Below are 22,312 nucleotides of genomic sequence, written 5' to 3'. Positions count from 1 at the left end.
ATTCTGGTTGAAACATGCTAATGTTTTTGAAAACGACTGAATTCACTCTCTTCAAATATAAAAAATTCAGCAAGTTGTAATAACTGTCTCACAAACTATGCCTGGAAGAAATATGGGCACCATTCATTTTTGTTAACCAAAGAAATCCTGTTTCGCTCGATGCTTATGCCCATAGCAAGAGTCCTATAATAGCAAATGGTCAAATCCTGTGAAAAACGCCTGGATACATAGAAGTAACACTGCCACTGCATTTCCCTCCTGCAGCTCTGAAAGTGAATCGGGCTCTCAAAGTGTGTGTGATCAGCTCGTAACTCCTACTGCATTAGCAGCCTGCACCAGGGTGGACTCATGCTTTACCCCTTGGTTTGTGCCTGCCCTTGGGGTTTCGGTCCAGTTTGCTCATTTGGAACTTCACCTTTGCCACCATCTTGATCAGCTAGGCACAGGTATGTATCTTACACTTCTCAATAATACAACTAAAAACATAGTTTTTACATTTGCTCTTCATCACGCCACCTGCTTTACATTTGCAGTTTCTTGGTTCATGGAACCATATGCTCAGATAACTTCCATCTACTTATCGGTAGCAAGAATGCATAGGAAAGATCGTGTGCTTGGCTAATCAGTCCCGCTATTTGTTTCTGGCAAGACTCACTAACTACAGAAGGTGTTGCATTTTCTGTCTGGTGGCCACAAGTGCCTCTTCCCTATGTTCTAGGCTACCTGAGCAAATTCAGCTCTTCAAATTTTCTAATATACATCCTTGTTTCCAAAGGTTTTTGCAATTTTTTCAGAGACGGATTCTAAAGGAAACTGTAAGCACTGAGACCTTAGTTGTTATTCCAAAGAGAAGAAAAATCCATCTGTTTTTGTTCAGTAGTCTCTGCCATAGCATGAATGTCAAATTTATTTCCAAAAAAAGTTAGATTGTGTGATTTCAAATAATGCTTTCCAGGAAAGATAAGGAAATATCTAAGCACTTCTCACAGACATAACTTTTTCAAAGACAGAACTTTTTTTTACTAAAGTCACTTCATATTTTTTTATTAACAATTGAATATAATTAATGACGAATTTGTCTGGTTTAATACATTCTTGAAAATCCCATGCCTTCTTTAGCTCCTCACAACAGCTAATATTGTAAAAATATGAAATACTTCCATATTTTAGGATTTCAAATGATAAGCTATGATAAAAGCAAACATAGTTTGAACCAAACACAGCTGTGGTAGCATATATAATCTTTCTATAAAAGAATTTTGCTTAGGCTGCTATTAATTATAGTTGTTTTCTTTGCTGGTTTATGCACAGTGGGGCAATTATGTATACGAAAAGACTTGCATATAAGTTGGATAATACCTGGCCTTTCTAGGGATATGGTTTTCTTCAGATCGAAAATTATCTGTGTACTTGTTCCATAAAATACACTTTTGTATACAGAATAATTCCAGTTATTGATAACTGTGCTGGAGTAGTCTTGAGGCTTCTCCCTCTCTCTCCCGCCGCCGCCCCCCCTCTCATCTTTCTCTCTCCCTCTCTCTCTGGGACTTGAAAATTGCATACATTTTAAATAGTTTTGCTACCTAGTTTGCCATGCATTTAGTTAATGGTTGCTATACGATAAATAATAGTGGTGGTGACCACCCTAGGTGTTGTTATCTGCCCTAAGCCCACTCGTGGGAAAGGGAAGAATACAAGCCAGCAAAAATAAATAAATAATATTAAAAATGGAGTTCTTTTTGGAGAATGTTGACCCATAGATGGTGGTTGTTTCTCCCTCAGCTCTAATGTAGTTTCTCATTTTTACTTTCTAGCATCTTTTGGTGGCTCTAATATATAGTAAGAGCTACTTAGCTAATTTTTGATTGACTGTATTTGTTGTACTGTTTGATGTTGGCAGTAATTTATCTGCAGCTGTCCATGTCACCACAATTTAGTAGCGTCTGCCAGTAATATTTATTGGCTCTGGATCCAAATTATGCTCACTTTTGCATATTGTGCACTAGATGCTTACATGTATACAAAAGGAAAATTGTTTTGAAGAACAGTTGGAATCAGTCTAGTAATGTGTGGATTCAAATGTTGATGTATAATTTTTTTCTCATGATTTGGAGGGAAATAAATAATAAAGATTTCTATGGTACTGTTCCAGTGCTTGGAGATAAGCTTCTTGGAACAGACAAGAATGATTGCTGTTACTGATAGAACATAATCTGTAGTAAAGAAAATATATATAAATTTAGGAAATGCATATATACATTCAGTGATCTGATTAAGTTAACACTTGTTCAGTACTGAAAATACATCTTGAGAAATACTGCTGAATTTTATTGTTTCAGTGACACCAAAGTTCCTTCATCCATTTATCTCTGATAAAAATGTGCCAAATGAGCTCGAACACTTGATTATCTCATTCAAAGAACCAAATATCTATCTACGGCAGTGGAGTGACAGCTCAGTCTTCAAAGAGATCCAGTTCTCCACCACTATTGACTGCAAACTTTTGGAGTATCGGAATGTAACAATGCAGCCCATCGTGAAGCCCTTTGGGATGTTCGGACAGATTGCTGTTTCTGGCAATTTAGTGGAAAAGTTACTGGACTGCAATGTGATGATGGATCCCATATTTGTCAGCTTTGGTCAACATGCAGTTCACTCTCTTCACAAAGCAATACAAGCTTGGCAACAGGTAGGATAACCAGGACATGAATGAAAAAATCCTAAGCCTTATTTTTTAAATTATTCACATTTTTAAAAGTCTGGAAGAAGTAGAAAACTGACTCAGGGGAACGGACAGAGATAGGATGTTCCAAAGTGGTTGCCCACTCCCTCATGATTGAAAATATATAAACAGTGGTCAGATACAAATAGGTACATAGAGTAACTGATGGCAGAATGGTTGGGGTTTATGCTGGTAGGCTTTCTCTCCCAGAGTAGCAGACAGCTGACATCCTGTACAGGTCTGAAGGAAGCTTGGCAATAGCTTCAGGAAGTCTAATCTAAAATCATTTTATTATTGATTTTTGCTAATAAAGGATAAATTTTGTCAGGAAAGCCTACTAAAAATTGCCTTGCAACATGATTTTGAAGGGAATCTGGGTTTAATAAGGCTTTTTTTCTTAATTTAATTTTCTTAATTTTTCTTAATTTAAACCTTTAGAAATAAGATCAGAATCCGACACGGTGAATTGTTGTAATATGCAGCATTTAAATTTAATATATTATAACAGATCAGTAATATGTGATAGGCAACTTAGATTTGTTTATTCCATTGGTGATATGCCTACCTACTTCTCCTTTTTATATCACTGAAGGTGTTTGCTATATTTTTCATTGCATTCATTACATGGAAAATTGATAGTTCAAAAGAGTCTGAACATGTGCAGATTCTCCTTTCTGCAATAAGGACTGAGAACATCTTGAGCTAGCTCAAGCTATCCTGTCCTGCAAAAAAAAAACCCATTCTCCTTATCAGTCCAAATGCCTAAACCGAGTCTGTGCATTAATTACCCATCACAAAACTACAATACTAAAGTTAGAAAAGATAAAACATCTGTTTCATATCAGAGTTTCTTTTTTCAAGGCATTCCATGGCTTTCTTATTGTAAAAGGACGTTCATAAAACAAGAGCTAGTGTGATTTAAATCTTTACAGCTGGTTCAAATATCACTGTGAAAAAAGAGTCTTTGTAGCTCCAATTTCTGCTTTTTGTCATATTTTTGAGCAATGTGCTTAGCAGAAAACAAGCAAACAGAAAAGAGAGCTTTGGATGAGGCCCGTTCCGCATGAGCTGGTGGGGTAGCAACTACTGCAAAATGGCCTTCAGAAAGGTCAGTTGATTTGTGCAGTTAAAAAGTTTCTCCGACAGCATATGCACATAAATAAAATACACTGTATAAATATTTAAATGTTCTTGCCCACTTCAGAATGCGAATGACTAACTTGGACTACAGGGTTCCTTAGAGGAACCCTCTGCTTTGCAAACAACAGAATTGTATATTTGATTAAGTAGAGCCACATGTTTCATAGCTGCATGGTCCTGACAGGTACATTCTATGAATAGTTTGGTCTGATTTATACATGTAGATAGCAATGCTCAAATGACCCACAGGAGGATATGCTTCCGTAATTGTTGCTGTAATTTTCTCATTTCCTCTCAGGTCAGGAGCTCTTGCCACCATCTTCTGATGTGGTAGGTGGGTCTCTAGCCCAGAGTGTACTAGATTAAAAACTTGCCCTACTTTTAAATTAGGAGACACCAGACCTAGAAGTGGGCTCAGAACTGCTCATTATAATTAATTGTTAGCAACGTGTACCTTAAGTGGCTTCCTCTCTGCCACATACAGAAAATTAGCTCCCCACTGGTAAACATTCTTTGGTGCATATGGCTGACTCTCAGTATAGTATTCTGCCTGACAAAATCATGGGTGCTGCAGTTACTTGCATTCTTAACATTTTAAACTGAGTATCTAGGACAAGTAATTTTGCGCACAGTGCAGATGGGAGCTGACATAGGAAGCATAAAGCAATTTGGCCTTGCACCTTTAGGTCAAGAGTTCAAGATTAACAGAAGCCTCTGTCAGTATTTGTTTCTCCCAATATGTGGGCTAATTTTTTTCTTAAGTAATGATGGCAATTGCAAAAGTAGATTAGGCATTAAAGACACCATAAGGCTGTTTGCTTTTTAACTCCGGATCACATGTTTGAAATTCAAGAAAATGGATTTTTTTAAAAGCCACTTATTTCCCTTATGTAGGCAACCAGTTCAAAGTCTGATACATTATAACAGAAAACACTTCTCTTAAATGGAAAGGACATAATCCAGCCAAAGCTAAGCTTTGTGTCCCAGTAACATCTATGGGAAAGATTAAGTTCATGACACATTGAAGTAAGTGAGCATCAAAGTGCTGAACGTTAGCAAGATTTTGCCCAAGTAGTGATAATGGCATATTTAAAGGCCAAATGTTACTACAGAAAAGAGTTGTAGAATGGTTGAGAGCTTGCATCTCATTGCCAACAGACTGTTGGCCTAATAAAACTGTCCAGTCACCAGAGCTGCGTACTTTGAGCTATGGTTAAATTTTTGATTAAATCCAGTGTTGATGCATTGGAGATTTTTAATTCCATAAGATCAAATAAAATGAAAATAGATAAGAAGACCGTACATCTACAGTTATACAGAATTTTCCAGTATATTTTACCATTCAAAATGACTTATTTTTTTCAAATTATGAGAAACTAAAAGCTGTGGAAAATAGATGAGTAGAATGAAAGACCTTCAGAGTCTTTTCTCTTTGGATGATATTTATTTATTTAATTTCTAAATTGCCCTCCCCTGAAGGGCTCAGGGCAGTGTACATCATGAATACATTGTAAATCATCCCAGCACACGCTGTCTTGAAAAAATGGTTCCTAAAAAGCCACAGGAAGTATCCTCTTCAAAGGGAATCCAAAGATTTGTTCCTGCCATGGTTCACGCTGTGGTTTAACTTCTTTTGTGATTAGCACGTTAATCCCATTTTAATTAAGGAAACACTAATGAATCACATAATACCAATTATCAAATTATCAGTTATCTTCCAGGAAGGTTAAGATAGTGTGGAAAAAATATATGCCAGAATAAACAGGACTCTTGGAACATTGTATTTCTTTGTTTACAGTGGTTTAGTTCTTCCTGGTCCGACTGGAAGGCTGCTTCAAGCATTATTTTTGGTCAACCTGATCTTGACCACATCTAAAATGTAGTTTCATGAATAGATAGATGGCACAGGCAAGAAAGGATTTGCCTTTAGAACAACCTGGAAACCATGCCGTCATATACCTTTCTGAGGGTGGAGAGTAGAGCTGCCAAGTCCAATTCAAGAAATATCTGGGGACTTTGGGGGTGGAGCCAAGAGACATCAGGGCGGAGCCAGGAACAAGGGTGTGACAAGCATAATTGAACTCCAAGGGAGTTCTGGCCATCACATTTAAAGGGACTGCACACCTTTTTAAATGTCTTCCTTCCATAGGAAATAATGAAGGATAGGGGCACCTTATTTGGGGGCTCATAGAATTGGACCCCATGGTCCAATCATTTTGAAACTTGGAGGATACTTTGGGGAGAGTCACTAGATACTATACTGAAAATTTGGTGCCTCTACCTCAAAAAACAGCGCCCCCAGAGCCCCTGAAACCTCCAGATCAATTCCCCATTATACCCTATGAGAATCGATCTCCACATAGAGAATAATGAAGTACTCAGCAGACTTGCCCCCCCCCCCCCAATTTCTGGCAACACTGAAGGGGGATTGGCCTCTCTACTCACGAGTTGCTGCCAACTTCTTCAAAGTAACACAGACACCCCATCCCAAGAGGAAGCCTTTCAATCAGAGACTGAAGCCTCTGGAATGCACATGGTCCTCTGGGGGCGGAGCTCCCCCCCCTTCGCCGGCCAGACTGCCCGAGGAGACACCTGTGGCAGCCAGAGAGGACGCAAGGACTACGAGTCCCAGCATGCACCTCGTGAAGCATTTTTGGAGAGCGGGGGAGGAAGTTGCTAATTCAGGGGTCCCCCGGCAGGGCGGAGGGGTTGGGAAGCCTAGTGGAGAGTGATGTTACATTCATAGCTTTGTGGGTTATACTGTAGGGATATGAGCAGTTTGCCAAAGCGAACAATTTCACAAAGACCTGCAGATCAGTAATCAAACCTTGCAATCTGCCTTACCTTGCAATCTAATAATCTGGAAGGCTACTTGGAAGGGAGGGAGGAGTAGCCAGGCTTTTCACTCTGTCCTTTGCTTGTTCAATCCGCTGTTATTGGCAACAGAAATAGCATATAGGAAAGGGAGCTATATTCAAGCAAGGTTTTTGCCTAATGACCAAAGTGTTGAACACTAAGCCCTGGTAACCTTACCCATGTGTGTTGTGTGTGCACATGCACACACAAGATGGATGCAAGATACAAACAAGGTGAGACGCACCATTCCCCCACCTTCACATCTTGACCACAATTCTTTCTTATTTTCTCACCCCTTTTTAAAATCTGTTTCACCTATTTGCCAAGTGTTCCTATCTTCAGTGGAAGGCTTGTATATTTTGTGTAAATATAAATGGGATTCCAATCTTTTCTGCTCTGATATTAAGGGTAAGCAAACTGGAATGCACTGGTTTTTCTGAATAACTGCACATGAAAGCAAAAATGATTGGCTGCTTAAAGAGAATCTTTAGGAACAATCTCCAAATGGCAAATCCCCTAGCATAAATAAACATTTTAGAGGGAGTACCCAAAAATACAGCATTCAACATAGTCACTATTTGAGAACATAACAAATTAAAATTTAGGACTCCTGCAAAAATGTATCATCTGGTTCATAATCTTTTACTTATTGAATTATTGGATTCACAATAAGATTCACATTTTGTCATTTAAGCAAAGTAATTTTTTGAGAATTGGAATTTCCAACACCTGCAAAGCTATGTGGAATCATCTGCATATTGATTTTTTGATCGATTAAATGAGTATTCTTGCTTGTTTCAGTCATTTGTAGGAGGTGCTTTATCTCCTCTTCTAGCATGTACTAGCACCTAGGTTCCTTTTACTGGAGATTCAGAAACTGAATCTGGGACCTGCATGAAAAGCAGGGGTTTTACCATCAAGTTATTACCTCTCAGGCTTGTTCTCCATCCCTACTTCAGTTATTTAATATTTTGCAATGGCATCCTAAGTGGACCTACAACTTTCTAAGGCCACTGACTGTAATGGATTTAGGAGGGTATAATTCTGAAGAGAGAAACAGGGAGCACCCTGATAGAAGGACCCAGATGAGCACAACCCCCCTCCCTTCCACATCTGACATCTGAGCGATCTGGAGGCCCTTGACTGTACCTCCTGCTGGGAATCAGGAGGAGACATCAGCTGCTGGCTTAGCTTCTCCTTTCTCTTCTTTCTTTCTGACATCTCCTGGTTTTAGACTAAAGTCTTGAAGAGTAAAAACAAAAAACTTAAAACCAGTATTGAAAGACACCTCTTTTCAATATTTCTCTGCAGCCCCTAGAAATCGAGCAACAAAATAAGTATGTTGGGAATCTTCTAAGAAGAAATGAACCTTTTGCTCTAATGTCACTAGAGGAAGCATAGTCCATTTATCAAGGCATGGTATAATCCATTTTAGCCTATACGGAGCATATAAGGACATTGCAGGAGAATATGTACAAGAGAATCCACTGACAAGTGGGGACAGGAACATAAACAAACTGAAAAAGGGATCCTTAGCAGATGACCCAGCAATACCATTGAAAAGGGGCAGTTGAATTGTGATGGCTGCTGGAGATCTCTTGCTATTACAACTGATCTCTAGACAACAGAGATTACTTCACCTGGAGAAAATGGCAACTTTGGAAGGTGGATTCTATGGCATTATTCCCCAAATCCCGCCCTCAACCCCAAAATCTCCAGGTATTTCCCAGTCTGGAGCTTGCAACCTTACTTGTAATCATAGGCCCATAACCCTGCAAATATCATGTTATTATTTATATAATTTTATTATTTATTATAGCTTCTGTATTCTTCACTTCAGTATTCTACAAGAAAAACCATTAACACATCCCAGTAACAGCATCTTGTAATGCTATTAGAGTTGCTAAATCCAGGCTGGGAAATCCCTGTGGATTTGTGGAAAACAGGATTTCAAGAAACAGGGGAGGGACCTCAGTGGGGTCTAAGGCCATGGAGCCCACCCTCCAAAACAGCCATTTTCTCCAGAACTAGTCTCTGTAGTTTGGAGATGGGTTGTAATTCTGGGAGAATTCTAGGCTAGCAGCCTTAGATATTATTCTAGCAGTATTGCTAGCTATAGACTTAACAAGAAAATCCAGCTGATATTTCTTTAGGGTGGAAAATACTTTCTTTCATTCAGAAAATTCTTTTCTAAGTGTTATTGTAGCATACTAAGTTCCTCTAGATTTTAAATCCTTCCTTTAAAGAAGAGTACTTCATAAATACAGAACAAGAAAATCCATGTTTTTGGATAGATCTGTGGGCATGTGGGTATGGCAGTTTGACAGCGTGAAGTCATAGATCTGCCATTAGAGAATGCCAAAACAAACTCTGTATTCTGAAATAGCTGAAGGAATGTCTGCCTTGCTTTCTACAGATACTCTGGTATACAGTACATACAGATTCTCTGCAGTAATATTTTCTACTTATAAAAACCAATGTTGCTGGATTTAAGGAGATATATAGTATAGCCTTAAACCTGTGACCTTGGGGAGTCCTAAAGGAAAAAACCTGTGACCTTGGGGAGTCCTTAAATCCAGCACTGTTCCAGTTATCCTTATCAATTTCTTCTGCACACATAGACTTTGATCATATTTACTAGGCCTATATCTCTCATTCGGCCTTCAAGGACAGATGTTCACTCATCATCTTTATAAGCTTTAGAACTAGAGGATAATTTTAACTGGCTTTTATAGATGTCACTGTGTGCAAGTGACTTCAGCAAGTAGAAGAGAATGAGTGTATTTCTATAAATACATTTGGCAGAAAACACAAGAGTAAGTCTTACGTACTGAACAATGAAGAAAGCTGACAGGAAAAGAGTTGATTCATTTGAAATATGGTGTTGGAGGAGAGTTTTAAAGATACTATGGACTGTCAAAAAGACAAATAAGTGGGTCCTAGATCAAATCAAGTTTGAACTCTCCCTAGAAGCTAAAATAACCTGAGGCTATTGTAAGGTAAAGTAGTCCCCTGTGCAAGCACCAGTTTTTTCCGACTCTGGTGTGATGTCGCATCATGATGTTTTCACAGCAGACTTTTTATGGCTACTGTACTTTGGTCATATTATGAGAAGGCAAGACTCACTGGACAACATAATGCAAGGAAAAGTTGAGGGCAGCAGAGAAAAGAGGAGGACCCAGCATGAGATGGGTTGACTCAATCAAAGAAACCGTAGCCCTCAGTTTGCAAATCTGTGCAAGGCTGTCAAAGATAGGATGTGGAGGTCATTAATTCATAGAAGCACCAAAAGTTGGAAAGTGACTTAATAGTACATCACATGCATACAAGTATTAAGTGGGTTAGGTGAGAATTTTGTAAGTTGCATGTTCACGTGGCTCCTTACCCTTTCTATGAATTCCTAATTCTGGCTTTTTAAAAAAATAATGAAGCCAAGGGGGAAAGTTATAAAAGAGAACCACAGGAATGCAGTAAAAAACGTTATGCATAATGGATAAGAAAGTATACACATTAGAGTATGCCATCACCACAGAAACCAAGTTGTGCTTAGGGATGCATAGGCATCCTACCGATGTTCATATTTTGCAAAGCTGAAAATTAATGGATCACATATATACACACACCTAAGAACTGAAAATTTGGCCTTCTGTTTTTGCCTAAATGAAGTGTTGACAGCAGCAGCTACCAGACTGTGCTCTGTGGAAAACTGGTGGCCAAGGGTGAGTTGGCTGGCTAGAGAGACCTGGCCATCTTCCTTGCTTTTATATGCTTGTATGAGTTCTCAGGCATTTTGCTGACAGAACCTTGAAGTATATCTGTAAACAACAAGGGAAGAACCCGTCTTGTTGGTGGTGCTTAGAGAAGATGCGGTGGAAATAAAACAATACCGATAAATAAATAGAGCTTTCAGGCAGACAGAAGGCCATCTTGAAGCTGCCAAGCAATCCTACATGGGGGAAAGCATTCAAAGCAGATGTAAGATGCTGTGGATGGGAGGGAAGACAACAAAGGAAAAGGGAAATGTGGACAGTGGGAGCAAAGAAGAAAATGTAGAGCTCAGCTGTTGGAACTGCTGACTCAAATTTAAGGGGTGGACGAAAACAAGAGTTTTGTAAGCAAACCAGTATGGTATTAGACTAGGACACCATTATCCCATGAAGCTTACTTTTGTGTTAGTTATTCTCCCACATGAAGAACTTTAGGATTCTTATGAACTGGAGAAAAGAACTATGTCAACTGCCGTGAGCTCCTTGAAAGGGGCAAGAAAAAAATGTAATTATGTCACTTTGTTGAAAAGTGATTGTCGTGAAATGGTAGTTAGCAGGCTTGAACTGAGAGACTGGACAAAAAATTCTTTTAAATAATTTGTAAGAACTGTATCTTGACAGAGCCACCCGGTCTTCCACTGGCACCAAATCATTCTCCAAATACACATTATTATAGGGATGAATGAATCCCCAAGGCTTTAGGAGAGTTATACAACTGTCAAACTCATCATTCATACATTGTTACTGGTGGAAAGATGCCCAGAATGCTCTTTGCTCCATTCTGATCCCTCAGAACAGTAAAGAGGCCAAATACAAGTAGAAAGGGGGTGGGATGATCACTACAGTAAAGAAGGGTGTTTTTGCACCATTTTAAGATGAATTTTGAAAGTGAGCTGGATAGTGTAATCTTGTCAGAAGTTCATGATGTACTTTAAGAATACCCGTGTGGATTTTCATAACTGCTGTCCAAGTTTCACCCCCACATGTCCTGCTAGGTAAATATGTTGAAATAAGAATGTAGTTCCAGGCCACTGAAGTGTTTTAGAATATTGTAGGAGGATTATAGAGGGGAATGTTATGCCTCAGTGGCCTTGTTAGATCGGCTCTCAGTCTTAGAGGACACTGTTGATGCTTTTGTACTTCAGAGATATTTTTGTGTGTAATTAAAGGTCAGTGGCTAAATGCAAATGTTGATATCATTGTTTCCTTTGAACTCAAAAGAGGTTCTAAGAATGGCATTTTATTTTTATAAGACTTTGTGCTAAATTTTGAAATTTCAATTCAGCTGTGGTTCAAATGATGATTTTAGTATCCTGATGGAGCATGTCTATGTTGTATTTTACTCCTCAAGCTGGTCTCCAGTACACTCATCTGTAGTGAACGATGCCTTGTTTCCAACACATGTTATTTTGTCTCAAACAAATCTTTAAAAGTCAAAATTTCATTGTCTTCTTTAGCTTTGGGTTGTTTGTGGTTTACAGTTGAAGGACCATAAATGAAAATACATGTTTGGGATCCATAAATTCCTTTGCCATTTATGATACGGAAAACTTTGTAGGCAAAGCTTGCAACAGGAGAGTTTTTTTGGTGTAGAAACATTTGCCACTGGGCAGACAGCTGCCAAACATCTTGCAATTAATCTGACGCTTATTTGGCTTTCATATTCTTTTCCTTTCAGAACCAGTGCCCCGAGGCAGAAGAATTGGTCTTCAGCCATTTTGTAATCTGTAATGACACACAGGAGACACTGCGGTTTGGCCAGGTGGATACTGACGAAAATGTTTTGCTGGCTAGCCTCCACAGTCACCAGTACAGCTGGCGCTCTCACAAGTCCCCGCAGGTATGTCAGGAAGGGGGGGAACCCTACAAGTGCAGTGATTGTTAAAGCTGGGTGGTGTTTTAATCATTGATTCTGTTTTTTTATTCATGCATTCAGCTATCTTTAGCTTTCCAGATTCCAGCTGGAGTCACACGCTTTAGCTACAACAGACATTAGAGATAAACAGAAAGGATGAGGAAACCCAGAAGTGTTTAGATTTAATTCAAGTTTGGAACTGAACACCCTCACCGTTTCCAATTTGAAAAATAAAACATTCTTAGAACGTCAGGCTTCTGAACCAAAGTACAATAATAACTTTCCAGGTTTTTAAAAAACTTCCCTTTTTTGTCTCCCACTTTTGGAAGTTGACTCTTAACATTGTGGGCACAAATTCCTGCTGAAATTAGACTATACATTGATAGGAAGTGCCAATGTCAAAGTGGTAGGGGAACTGCCAAATTAGTATAATTTGGATGATCTACTCCTTTCATCCTTACAAACACTGATGCTGTCCCCTGACTAAGCCGTTTAAAAATTTCTATGTAATTCATATGAATTCTTCACATAGATATTACATAAGATGTCTACATGTGATTTGAACTACAGTTGCCTCTGTGTTGGGCTTCATAGTGTGTGGGTATACATGCATTAAAAATGCTTCATGTGGAATTGCCACACCTTAAAATTTACCAATGCGTATTGTATTAGTTCCTTCCAACAAAGTGTTTTTCTACAACTGAGAAGCAGTAACGAGAACATGCACATGGAAAGCATTGTAAGAGTGCAAACTCATTCTGATTCATGTCTTTTCCTATGAAAAAATATCAGAATTGGTTTTTAAGTCCCTTCTAGGAAGTGACTAATCCTACTGCTGACAGTTGTATGGGTGCTTTTGCTAGCATGCATGTTTTTCTTTTCAGCTTCTGTGGCAGAGCCAACTTGCAGAGGCAGTGATCTGAAAATTAGTCTCACTTTAAGTTTTTCACCTACTAGAACTTATTCTATAAAGAGATGTCAGTTTATTGCACGTGCTGGAATCAGAATTGGAAACCTTTTACTAACTCATAGGTGGCCACAGCCATGATGAAATGCGCACCAAGAGAGCACTTCCAATAGGTAACCTGCATATAGATAATTGGTGCCTTACAAACACTAGTATATATAGCACTGTGTCTATTCATTGCACTGCACACATTATGGCAAGCTATAAATGAGCACTTGTATCTGCAGAACAACACAAGAGTGTGATTGTCAAACATTGCCATCTGCACACAGGCTACCTTATATGCTACGCAGAAGGGTCTTCTATATGTGCATTTCATCACACCCAGAAACCCCATAATACTGCTAGCTGCCAAGACCAGAGATCATTAACATCCATGGAAGCAGGTGGCTCATCATTTCCCAAAAATCCTAGTCAGGGCCAGCATTTCTTCCTGAGTTTCTTAGGAAAGTAGTGCATAATCAGTTTTTGGAATTAACTGCTACAAGATATAGTGATGGCCACTAGAGGTCTATGAAGGTCTGTTAGCCAGGATGGGGAAATGGAATCTCCAAGAGGAACTGTGCCTGGGAATGCTTCTTGTTCAAAGGGAAGATTGTTGCCTTCATGCCGTATTTGTGGGCTTTCCAGAGTCACTGCAGGAAACAAGAACCTGGATTAGATGCACTTTTTGACTCTGAAACTTTATGAGCACATAGGCAGGCACTTCACAAGTAATTTTAACTTATAAGTATATGATTATTCGTATTGTCCTGTTGAGTTTAAAATTTCTCAACTTGTTACTTGTGGGATACACCTGTAGAATCTGGTTAGGAGCCAGTATAGATAAAGAAGGTCTAGTGGATAAAGAGGTCTGGGCTAAGATATTGGAAATCTGAGTTCAAATCCCACTGCTGCTCTAGATTTGATTTTGTAGCCCTAGGAAATTACTTTGATCCTCCATTATAAGTGTGAGTTTCTGGCCTTTCTTGCATGGTGATTTTGACCAAAAACAAAACACCCCACAATAAAGACCATAAGGCTTTTCAGATAATAAAAGTGTATATAGTAAGATTTAGTTAAGAGCTGAGTGAGTTTTCTTTATTCTTGGTCAATGGACATTATGAGATCTGAAATCTGCTGTGTTGTTCTTGGGCTTTTGACTTTATTCTGTCAATTGACTACATTTATCAGAGTTGCCAGCTCCAGGTTGGAAAATTCCTGGCGATTTGGCAGGTAGAGCTTGGGGAAAACCAGATTTGCGGAGGGAAGGAATCTCAGCAGAGTATAATGCCATAGACCCCACTCCCCAAAGCTGCCATGTTCTTCAGAGGAACTGATCTCTGAAGTTTGGAGATCAGTTGTAATTCTGGGAGAACTCTAGACCTCCACCTGGAGGCTGACAACCCTATTTGTCATTAGTGCTTAAAGAATATCTGATGTGCCAGGAAACAGCCAGAAGGGGCATATAGTATGAAGCAGAGATAGAAACAGATGAGGGAAAGCAGGTTAGTAGTAGAGTAGATTCTGTCACTGGCCAGGCAGGAGCTCTTGGCTCTCTGAAACGATGGATTCCATGAATGCTTTCTGGCAAGAACTGTGCTAAATGAGTAACGCTGTTGAATGCCCAAGTCTTGTAATACTCTCTGGATGATTATTTTTCTACTGACATTTTATTGCCTCTCCCATGACACCAGAATTTAGCGATGGAAATGAACCATCTGAGTAGTTTTACATACCAGAGATTTAGGATGCTTTCTACACACAAGTGCTGTTGCTTTGAGGGTGGGGAGAACCCTACATCCAAGTGTGGCTGTCATTTGTCTGCTTACTTTTAAACAAGAAGTCATGTGGATGTGTTTGAGAAGGGCCATAAGTAACGTGATATTCCTAGGTAAGCAAAGTTTTGTTTTTAACACACGCTGTAGTGTTCAAAGGTATTAATACAATTTAATCTGAATTTGGGGTTAATGTGCCTGTTATGGTGTGGTGCATGCCAAATTGTTTCAGAGCTGGAGTGGTTCTCGAGGAACTTGTTATCCAAAGGTCAGAATACTGCCCAATCCTGGACAGGCCATGTGAGTGTCAGGTTAATGGAATGCTAGATGACTTCATAGTTTTGAAGTTATTTCATTTCTCATGATAATTCTCGTCTTGCCAAGTTAGTGAATTTTAAGAACTCTGAGAGCAGATTGTAAGATAAATGTGAAATATGAAATAATCCATACTTTTGGAGTCAGGGACTTTCCTCTAGGCATTAGTTCATACTTGACTTACTTGACTCACACTTGGGGATAAAATGAGTTAGGACAAGGTCTCAGATACCACATTCTCTTACTGGGAAAGAAAACCAACTTGCACAACTTTGGCTGGCTCATGTTTCTTGTTACACAGGCACTAAGCAGCAGCGGTTGCCATAAAATACTTTATTTAACCTTTGCAAAAATGTTTTTAAAAAACCTATGGCAAAGCAGTTCAGTTAAATGAAAATAAATAGTTTTCAAAGGATTGGGTTTCTTTAACATTCATATCAGCTAAAGTCTTAATTTTTCTTTTACTGATTAAAGTTTAGGGAGAGGTGTTGTAATTGCCTGTTTAAAATATATAATAAAAATAAATGAAAGCAGTCTTAAATTCTTTTGGTTTTGCTGTGGAAGGATGAAGCTAAGACCTCAAAACACATTTGTTTCAGATGTAAATCTACATGAAAACTGAATCATTGGATTAAAAGAAAACTTTTTAAATTTGTTACTTATTTTTTAAAACTTAATTACCTTTTTTTAGTGGTCTTCTAAAAATCTTGATGATTATGGAGCAATTTAGTTTTATTTTTAACCTAGAATTTCTCAAAGTTATCCTTTTAACCCTCCTTCTTTGCTCCGTACTCCTTAAAAGACTGATTCTTAACAAACTGTATTAACTTTTGCTAAGATTTCACATTATTGGTAAAACAAATTTTGAGTCCAGTGGCACCTTTAAGACAAACAAAAGTTTATTCAAGGTATGAGCTTGTGCCCAGCAGCCCGCTCCCGCTTTGGAGGAAGCTGAGCAGGGGCCGCGGGGGCAATGTTCTTTACTCAGATTGCTCAGAACAAAGAAACCGCCCCCCGCAGCCCCGGCTTAGCTCCCTCCAAAGCAGGAGGGCTGCTGGGCAGGGGGTGCAGCATCCTTTCTTCACTCCGAGCGATCTGAGTGTAGAAAGAATGCTGCACAGTATTAGGGTCAGCGCAAACAGGGAGGGGGCGCCCATCCCTGTGGTGAGGTGGCACCCTAGGCAGCTGCCTACCTCGCCTACTCCCATGCACTGGCCCTGGGTGAAGTCAGAAGCTTGCCTTTTTATTGGTGGGAGGGAGGTTTGAATGAAAATGAAGGTGTGCCTGGGACAGCCTATTATGGTAGGAAAGTTATCTGGAGGTAAAAGAGTGGAACAGGGAAGAGATTAGTTTTGGGAATAAAGTTTATTATTTTGGAAGTATTAGTTGGGAGGCAAACCCAAAGACTAGAGTGGGACTGGGAAGTGTCAGAGTCTTGCCCTTCCATCTGTCCAATCTCCATTGGTCTGCAAGGCGTTAGAATGAGAAATGGGAGTTTTAAGGTACTGTATTCTTCTTGACCGTCCCAACTCTCTCCAGTGCTGCCAATGGAGAGAAGCTGGACGCCACCTCCTTGACCTGTTTTTCAGCCCTCTTTGAAGCCGTCATGACAACCTGTGCATGCCCTCTCACTGCTTCTGATTACTCATGAGTCTCTCTCCCTTGCAAAGGTCAGACATGGCACTTTCCCCACCTCACTCCAGGTCACCTCCAGTTGCTGCTGCTGAGTTGTTGAGGTGGTAGTGTTCCTTTAAAGGGGAGCAACTCTGGGCATATGATTCCCTGTCCTCCTAGGACAGCAAGAGACTATTGTGCCAAAGAGTGCCATGTTTTGATGAAACAGAATAATACTTGCAGAGACTGACTGGATCATTACTTTCTGAGCTTTTCTTTCATGCCAGGAGTATATCTGTTTACATCTAAGGTAATTAGCTATTGTACTTCATGGCTAAAATTTCAGCCATGAAATGTGGATTTGCTCCTGTCTGTGATGTGACGTCACCCCATGGGTCGGTAATGACTCTGCTTGCACAGGGGACTACCTTTACCCTTATCCGCCTTCCTAAGTTGCCAGATCATCTTGAGCTTACCAGGCAGATGGGCTGGTAACAGGCTAAACAGTGGAGGTGAATGGCAGGAAAACTGAGACTGAATGATCATGGCAACACAATTGATTCATCAAGGAGCTTTGTTTTCAGAATGCAGCATAAAAGCTGCCATGTCCTGCATCAGAAACATAATCAAGGGGGGAGGAATGTCAGACACCCCAAATCACTTCCCTGAAATAGAGGAGCATTACAAAAGAATATACAGTCTATCATTCCCTTTTGCAATGTAAAAATTCCAGCTTAATCTCCTGAAATTCTTCATCCATGATTTCATCACTGAACGAAGTGGTAGACTAATTTGTATTTTGCTTTTTAATATATGTTTGTATTACTCAAAAGACAAGCAGTTTTCTGTGGTAAGGTTTGAAGGTGGACTGTTTGTACACCTACTATGTCAGACCACCTGTAGCCCAGTACTGTCTACTCTGGCTGACAGGGCTTCAGCAAGGTCTCAGCTAGAAGTCTGTTACAGAATATGCTTGGAAACACCAAGGATCTTTTTGCACATAAATATGTGTTGTATAGTAAGCTAAGATCCATCCTGCTGTCATCAAAATATCCAGGATAACAGAATAACAAAAAAAAAAAAAAATCCTGGTTGTGTGGGAAGGCCAGCATGTCCATTCCTTGCATGTTTTTCTGTTTGTAATTCTTTCCTGCCTTGCTTTTTAGGAGCTTGGTTACATGACTCATAATCCTAAAAATGCAGTGTTTTAGTTCTTATCAGTTTCTAATTTCTTCACATACTCAAATGTCTAGATTTATTGGGTTAATTCAAGGCAGCAGTAACTTGATAGTGAGAAAAGGAGGCCTTGGGGTTTTGGAGATTCTGAACTTGCTGCTGCTTCAGCTTTGATTAAATGACTATGAAATAAACAACAGCATAGCCATTGCTAAGATATAAAGAGGTCAGAGAAGCATTTAATCACACTGTAACTTGAAGTAGCAGGTAAGGTATTGGTTGCAGTATCTTGAGATTAACTGCTTGCCTATATGTAGAGTTGTTAACGTTCAGATGTGGCCTGGAGAACTCCTAGAATTACAACTGATCTCCAGACAACAGAGATCAGTTCCCCTGGAGAAAAGGGATGCTTTGGAGGGTGGACTGTATGGCAATATACCCTGCTGGCCCTAAAGGTGACTTTCAACCTGCAGCTACATTCATAAACATGTGGGGAGGGACAGGTGCATGTAGTGATATTCTAAATCATGAAGATGACTAACAATCAAAAAAGTAGAGAAGGCTATGTCACCAGTTTGGTGTAGTGGTTAAGAGTGGTGGACTCTAATCTGGAGGACCAGGTTTGATTTTCCACTCCTCCACATGCAGCCAGCTGGGTGACCTTGGGTCAGTAACAGAGCTCTCTCAATCCCGCTTACCTCATAGGGAGAGGAAGGAAAGTCGATCATAAGCCACCCTGAGACTCCAAGTAAAGGGTGATATAAAAATTCTTCTGCTGCTGCTGCTGCTGCATTCCATCATGGCAATACGTATTTGAGTGGGAAGACACTTCTGTCACTTGATGTCAATGCAGATGTAAAAGGTTCACTTGATGTCAGCACAAATGCATTCTTTTCTCATCTGAGGGGTGATGCAGGAGCCTCTCTTTTGTCTCAAATGCTGGAACGTTTATGCTATGATCAGACAACCAATCAAAGGACATGACAGGAAACTGCAACCCTATCCACCAATTGCTCCATATCAAGAAGAGGCAAATGCACTCTGCAAACTGCATTCTTGTTAGGTCCAATAATTTTGGTACCCTCTGCAAAAGAACCTTATGATCCAGGCTTAAAGGGAAGAGAGACATTCATGAACCTTTTCTTCCTTTAGATACTTTTTTGAGCAATTACTGCTATAATGTAATCAAGGAGGTAGTACCCCTCCTTTCAGGTCTACATTTAAAATAACTTTTGTGGCAGTCAAATAATTGCTAGCTCTAAACCTCCCCTCTCCATTATCTCTATTCCCAGGGCCAGCCCTAACCTATCTGGTGACCTAGGCAAGGCTAACTACTGCCCCCCCATTACCAATTTCTGAAAAAAAGATGAATTATCACCATGACTTCTAGGTGCACACACACACAAACGCACACAAATAGCAAATTAACCAACTTGAAATTTCTTTTTTTTAAAGTGAGAAAAAATAATACAACAATCCTTCATTTTCTTTCTAAACATAATATAGAGATAATATATTATAGAGATGAATATAATAGTAGAATCCTGCTCTTCTACAGCTGACCAACATACTTAAGAGGCAGGGTCCCTAAGAATACAAGAGAAGCAGTGTTGGATCAGGCCAGTGGCCTGTCCAGTTCAACATTCTGTTATCACATATTGGTAAAAAAAAAAGGTGCCATCAGAAGGTCCACCAGTGGAGCCAGGACAGTAGAAGCCCTCCCACTGTTGCCCCCCCCCAAGCACTACAGCATGTTGCAATTGGAACATACAGAAGCACTCCGATACTGAATCCAAAAGCTATGCAATAGCTATAAATGCTGCAAGACTGAAGACTAGAGTTGTTTTATTTTTCTACTGAAACACACATAATGCCTTAGGAAGAACAGAAATGCAAACTATGTGGTTCTATGATTTGCTCCTGGATTTGAATCCAGCTCTTCTACAGCTGACCAACACACATAAGAGGCAGATGAAGTGTGCTTTTAGTGCACTAAAGCTTACATTTTGAATAAAACTTTGTCGGTCTTAAAGGTGCCACTGGACTCCAACTTTATTCACACTAGTCTTGTCATCTGTTCTATCAGTCAGGATTGCTTGCTGGGAATACTCTGGAATCAGGGTCTTCTGTCTGTGACTCCAGATTTAGTACAGAGTCAAATAAGATTCATGTTCAAAGAGACTAAAAGCCCTATGGTACCTGAAGGAGATATCAAATTATAACATTTTAAAAGAGAAAACATTCACAAGCAGGCTACAAATCATCCAAAGAGTTGTTCAGCTCCCCCCTCCCCAAAGCAAAAGGAAGAAACATAGAGTAATGACTGTGACAAAGGAGAAATAACCATGTTCTATTCAAATGAAGTCACCCTAGTTATTAAGAACCATTTAAAGCAGAGTGACACAACGGGCTGTGGATAGAACTCTGAAGAGGGAAGAAAATAACAATACTAATAATTTCAAAAAAGAAATAATATAGAATAAACTTCTGAGGATAGCTCTAGGAATTAAGACACACACAGAGCAGCCAAGATAAACACAGCACACACACAGGAAAGCTGTTGAATGCAACCAAGTTCTCCAGACCAACACAGGGAAAGCAAAGGTTCTAGCTTACTCTTGTCTCTCTATTGTAATGTGCAATGACTTCTAACTAAAAGGAATGCAAAAATAAAAAACACAGGGACTGGGCTAGTTTCTTACTCCCAGCACTGGTTATTAGCTATTGTTCCCCACTCCATTCAGACTGGCTCTTAAGGATTTAACGCCTCAGCCTGGAAAGGATGCACATGGTGGCTGTTGGGGCTGGAGCTTCTCTCTGTCAGCCAGCAGGCTGGCAGCGGGGAGGAGCCTGCAAAAAAGGGCCTGGGGTCCTGGCAAGCCTAAGAGGCAGGCAGGCAGGCAGGCAGGCAGGCAGCCTTTCTAAGTGCCTGCTTGCTTTCTCCAAGCCAAATGACTGGAGAAAGCAGGTTTGGAGATGCAGACACTTTATGAGATAGTCCTCTATGTGTCTTGCCTTCTCTTCAAGCCTGCAGGAATGCTCTGAAAGCCAGCAGGAACTCTGTTCCTGTGCTTCCTGCTCAAAAAAAGCCCTGCACAACCACACAAGCCCTCCTAAAGATGGTGCCAGCACAATCAGCCCTTCTCAATATGGCGCTGGCCAGTGATGGGAGAATTGGGGGGAAACAAAGATTTTTAAAAAGTAAATTCACTTGGGGGATGCCTGATTTAGCACCCCCCCCCGGTCCGGCGCCCTAGGCAAATGCCTAATTTGCCTAGTGGGCAGGCCAGCCATGTCCATTCCGCTGATCCGAGGTGGAGTCCTTTTCTTTCTATTATTTGTTCCATTTCTCTGCAATCACAGCTTCTCATTTTGCACTATTGGCACAAATGCCAGATACCATGTCATTATTTATGTTAATTTGTTTACTATCTTACTGAGACTCATGGTGTATAGCCACCAGTGGTTTCTCTATCCCATAGCTTGTCCTGCAGCTAGACTGAAAAGAGTCTAGAGAATATAATTTATCTAGGAAGGTCTGGTCATTTACTGCTGTCTCAACTACCTTGCCCAGAAAGGATAAATTAGAGAAAGAGAGATTATTGGCCTCATCACTTTTGTGAAGGGCTGGTTTTTAAGTAGAGGACAGGTTACTACCACTTTGGGTGGCTGAAGAAGGTGTCCTGAGTGAGTGACTGATTTCTGACAGACATCCATGTGGTCCTTACATGATTTTGGCAACCAGGATGAACCAGCATCCAAAGTTTAAATGGCCATTTTTACAGATTCCAGAATCACATCGGCATCCATTACAGTAACTGGGGCAAAATGATCTGTAAGCAGACTAGACAATCATTAGTTTAAATCTAAATTTTGTAGTTTAGAATAGAACATACACAGCAGATTACAATTAAATAGGAACTGCGAGAACAATCTGTAAGAGATTCTATGGATCTTACATTCAAGACCAAAAGAACTGTTCATCATGTTTTCCACTCTGGCAATCTATGGTGAAACATTTGTTCCAGAGTGTTTGCCTGCAGATCCAGGATAATACCAGATTCTTGATGGTGTACCAGTACAGTAGTTAGTAATCCTATCTCATTTATTTCCAGTCAGGGTGAATGTCAGCCTGAGGACAGT

The 22,312-nt window shown here is 39.9% G+C and overlaps 1 protein-coding gene across 2 annotated transcripts in view; it reads left to right on the top strand.

The window, feature by feature from the left end:
- VPS13B (vacuolar protein sorting 13 homolog B) overlaps nucleotides 1-22,312 on the top strand; it is a 572,358-nt gene that overhangs the window by 498,440 nt on the left and 51,606 nt on the right. For both annotated transcript variants that reach the window (XM_060243442.1, XM_060243444.1), the window contains exons 41-43: nucleotides 265-446; nucleotides 2,340-2,689; nucleotides 12,164-12,325. In XM_060243442.1, coding sequence (XP_060099425.1) covers nucleotides 265-446; nucleotides 2,340-2,689; nucleotides 12,164-12,325 — 694 coding nt within the window. The remainder of the gene's footprint in view (nucleotides 1-264; nucleotides 447-2,339; nucleotides 2,690-12,163; nucleotides 12,326-22,312) is intronic.

The sequence above is a fragment of the Heteronotia binoei genome, chromosome 7 (genome assembly GCF_032191835.1).
Source record: "Heteronotia binoei isolate CCM8104 ecotype False Entrance Well chromosome 7, APGP_CSIRO_Hbin_v1, whole genome shotgun sequence".
Classification (NCBI taxonomy): domain Eukaryota; kingdom Metazoa; phylum Chordata; class Lepidosauria; order Squamata; family Gekkonidae; genus Heteronotia; species Heteronotia binoei.
The sequence above is the reverse complement of the archived record's forward strand: the minus strand, read 5'-3'. Positions and strand labels throughout refer to the sequence as shown.